Source organism: Perkinsus marinus, assembly GCF_000006405.1.
Source record: "Perkinsus marinus ATCC 50983 genomic scaffold scf_1104296936306, whole genome shotgun sequence".
In the NCBI taxonomy this organism is placed as follows: domain Eukaryota; phylum Perkinsozoa; order Perkinsida; family Perkinsidae; genus Perkinsus; species Perkinsus marinus.
This window is the reverse complement of record NW_003214156.1, coordinates 60,687-65,275: the sequence shown is the minus strand read 5'-3', so window position 1 is coordinate 65,275 and position 4,589 is coordinate 60,687. Positions and strand designations below refer to the sequence as shown.

At 44.3% G+C, this 4,589-nt stretch overlaps 1 protein-coding gene across 1 annotated transcript; it reads right to left on the bottom strand.

Moving 5' to 3' along the window:
* Positions 1–2,777: 2,777 nt before the first annotated feature.
* Positions 2,778–2,958, bottom strand: Pmar_PMAR016246 (hypothetical protein; the record flags this gene model as incomplete). Its single annotated transcript, XM_002783719.1, has 1 exon — positions 2,778–2,958. A coding segment is annotated over one exon (181 nt), but the record flags the coding sequence as incomplete, so codon positions are not given.
* Positions 2,959–4,589: the final 1,631 nt, after the last annotated feature.

The window sequence follows — 4,589 nt, the reverse complement described above, 5'->3', positions numbered from 1 at the left end:
ATTATGAATCGTGCTGGGAGATGCTGGTGCATCATCATCGATCGCTGTGCCATCTCACGTAGCTCACAATATTCTCTCTCGGGTGAAGGAATCCTTAGCTGAGCTCATGGTGAATATTTTCCACATCGGATAACTTCAATCAAGCTTACAAGGTTCTGCCTTCTTATAATAACGATGTTATTGAAACCAGTGCGGAGTCATTCCGATCGAAAAGCTGCTAACAATTTCCTCATTCAACAATTCTCCCATTCCATCATTGTATTTTCGGATTGTATAAACAACCATTCACGATAGTAAACAGCATATAAAATATCCAAACAATTATTGATGAAGCGTTCGTGTTCATCTTACAAGCTTCCTAGTTATTGTCCATGTTATGCGCCACTCCGCATTTTGTGCTAGCAACTAAATATCACGTAGTTGTCATAGCATAATCGACAAGAACGTCACCGCGTCAGTAGCACCAGTACACAGCCATGCATCATCCACACGTTTTTCTGATCGCAGTTCTCCACCAACCAGCGAACAACGGTCAGAATGTAATGCCACACATCGAGCAAAACATCTAGCTTGCCAACGTCTTGGTATGGGCTCGGGGAGCCGATCTTGGGAAACACCCAGTGATGGGAGAACTGCTCAAAATAGTCTTACGACGCATTTCCCACATCCGCATGACTCGCTGGGAAGTCTTACTCCATGAGGATCCTTCATCTCGACTAATCCGCAATGCGGATTCCGCACGTCGGGACTGCACTGATCGACATCATTGCTCGACTCAACGCTGTCTATACGGAGAAACCATTGCATCTATCTAATGTCGATTCTTCTCACCACCTTGAGTGCTTGTTATTTAACCACCACATAAAACTAACTTACCCCACGGATTGTACTGAACGACAGCCATTCCTCCTCGGGGACCGAAGTCTCCGTCTAGCGTTATCTGAATACCATCAATTCGCTGTGCACTAGAGCCTGTCAGGCCTACCTCTTCCCACGGCAATCCGCCATCGTCTGACCTCCACACGTCAGAAAGAAAACCCGTCATAGTAGTGCCACGGACCTTGGTCATCGACTGGCCGCCTCCCGTACCAGGCCGCCTAGTACGCCTGGTCCAGGCGGACTCTCAACAATACACATTGGAAGGAAACTCACCGTTGATGGTGGTGAATCCCATGGCCCATCGGGGTTCCCATGGGGTGCACACAGACAGGCTTTGCCAACTTCCACCGGAGTCGGCAGAGCACCAAGCGTCATCGAGGTGGATATTGTTCATACCAAGCCCTCTCCAAACAACAATTCTGAAACACTATGAGCCTGTATAATACAGGCTGTATTACATACGGCGTAGTAACTACTCACCTACTGCCGTGCAGAATAGCACTGGCAAAATCACAGCGCGGTAGGAATGATCAGTTCGGATCGACAGGAATGACTTCCGTCCACGTGCGACCGCCGTCGGTCGGCCGCCAAACGTCGTTATAGAAGTTGAAGTTGCGATTCCAACCACCTATAAAAGGTTTCAACCAACGACTTTCAGAAGGTGAACTCACCAAGAAGGACCAACGCCTTGTCGTCTCGGAGGGGGACCATGCAATGCCCCATCCTCGGAGAGTCTCCGAGGAAGAGTCTCCGAGGAAGAGTCTCCGAATGGTATCCAACGAAGACCATTCGGCAGATATTAATCGACGTTTCCATGAACGACCGCTATCAAAACTGCAACAGTGTTGCAGGGAGCGCAAAATCGAAACACCTGCAGGCACCATTCAGACGATACCGAGGAATGCCAGGACCTACATATCGCCCATTGACCGATGATTGATTTAACGTTGAATGTTCAATCTTCCCAGCCCTGAGGAACGCGATACGGAGGGGAGAGTAGAGATTAGAACCAAACGAACTTGACCCAGATGGCTACGGCTCAACGCGGACTCATCTGTGTACACTGTACACTATCACTAACTCATTATTTATTGCTTATATGATATATATATATTGGCGTGTAATGGGTATATAACATTGTTGTGTACTTGGGAACTCAAGAGTACCAAAAGAGGTAGATAACAATACTAACTACAGCGGAATAAATGTAGAGACAAATTGTGTGAGCTAAGGTGGGAAGGAAGGAGACAACAATTGTGTGGATACATCACATGCCCCCTTTCTTGTTTTGAAGGGCTCGTAGTCTGGCAGAACGTCGTACTTCAAATCCATTCAAAGGTCGCAAGGTTTGTGACTGACTTGGCGAATCTTGCGCACCTACCGGATCGTGCTGTTCTTGCACATGCTGTTGCACGCGAACCTGTGATACAGTCTCCGGGTTATCAGAAGTAATTTGGTCTTGTTTGTGGTCATTGTGTTGTTCATCATCACTACGTGATTCACATTGTTCAGCTGGCGGTGATAGACGTTTGAGGTTCTTAGTATGCTCTATCCTCGCATACCACTGACCTTTCTTGTCTTTTGCAGCAACTTCGTACATATTCAACGCCACTCGACGGAGTACAACTACTTTCTCCCATACAGGTTCGTATTTTTGCCCTTGAACATGCTTTCTGCATAAGACTTCAGTATCTTTGGTGAGCGTCTCAGGCAGGTCATTCGGATTGTTGTCCGACCCTAGTAAGTCTTCATAACCTGCTCGTAACTCAATCGGCTTTAACAGCTCTAACTCAGGTTTGAATCGGAAGACCTTATTATGTGGACTTATCCCATTCCTCCTTGGGATCGTATTGTGCTGTACGACTGCTGTCTCGACCAATTCTCTAAATGTGTTGTACGTCAAATTAACACTTCTATTGGCGCACCGTATATAAGCGTTGATGTCACGGTGTAGTCTTTCTACTTTACCATTGGACCAACTAGCGAACACTGCTGACCGCTCATGAATCGCTTTAATTGACCTCAAGTATTTCGAAAAAATATCCGAGATAAACACCGATCCATTATCAGTGTGCACTACTAACGGTGAAGTGCAAAACACCTCAGTAAGATATTGGAATGTCTCTACAATATCATTACTGGTTGGACAGTGTTTTGTAGGTTTAGCCACTGCATATCCTGTTGCACTATCTATGATGGTTACAGCATACATCAGAGACTCTCCATTGGAAGATCTATATGGGCCTACTATATCTGCATGTAATTTTGCGAAAGGAACCTCTGTATTGCGTTTCATAATTGAAGAATGCCACTGTTGCCTATCTCCTGCGAATGTTTTTCCCTTCTGACAGGCCTCACATGTTGCTACTGCATGTTTACAATGTTGTTTCAGATTTTTCATATTTACCCAGGGTTTCAACCGCTCATACAATCCTGTAGCACCTTCATGATTATGCAATTCGGTCGTGAATTTATCTGCTTGATCTTCTGGTACAATTACTTTCCCATCATCTGTTTGGGCTAATGTACTTATCCAATGTCTCTGATCGAACAACTCATTCGGTGTAAGAGGATCTACTGCATGTGGATCACCTACTGCCACTACTTCGTCTTTTTCATTTCCCGTGTTAAACAACGATCGAGAAGTAAGTTCTTGTCTTAACATGTATGATGGTACCCTTGACAATTCATCAGCTAGGTTCTCCTCTGATGGTATCCATTCAACTTTGACATCTAATTGATTATATTTAACCGTATCTTCATAGTACTGTAAGCGTGACTCAACAGCTGTCCTGCTGATTCCTTTTACTGGCACCCAATGAGAAGATTGCTTCCTTGCAAGCCATGCTGCCACGCTTTTATTATCAGTTCTGATGGTCACTTCTTTCCTCCTACCTGCCATATTGCTCGCTTTTAAATACATTGTTACTAGTACTAATCCCTTCAGTACTGCATCAAGTTCAGCTACATTGATATGTCGGTGATCATCCTTGGGTCTTATCCAAGATCCATCTTCTGCACGCACCTGCCCTATATACAAGCAAGCACCATAAGCTATCTTGCTTGCATCGACGTACAATATCCATTTCTGTTCAGGTCTCAGAGTCCATAACCCTTGAACAGGATCACCTTTGTGCTCTAAGTCCTGTTGTATCTTATTACATATGTCAATGATGTATGGAGACACTTCGCCATTTGTCTCTGTGACATCCATGGATACTATACGCGTCAACATGGCACACGTGCTACGAAGCCACCGCTGCAATCGTAATAATTGGGCTACCAACTCTCCTACCCACGAGCTTATTTGCTGCTTTGTGACTGAACCCTTTTCATTTCTTTTCAATATAGGTGTTTTGCCTTTCCGCCTCCAAGAACCTTCAGTATCATCATTCATTTGGATACCTAATACTCTCGCTTTTCCTAGCCTCTCTGGTTGTTTTAATGTGAAATGATTTTTCGCTAAACATTTCTGTCTTAATTCAACATATTTTTCTTCTACCACACCATCATCAATATATAACTCTACGAGATCTTGAAGACCTTCTTCTCTTAGACAGAACTTTAAGATTTCAGTAAGGCATTTTGGTGCTATGCTTAATCCGAAGGGCATTTGATACCATATCCCAATACTCATTCTCTAGATATGGTTATCTTATACACAAATAAGGCTGTAAATCTTCATCTATTTTCACCTGTAAATATGCTTT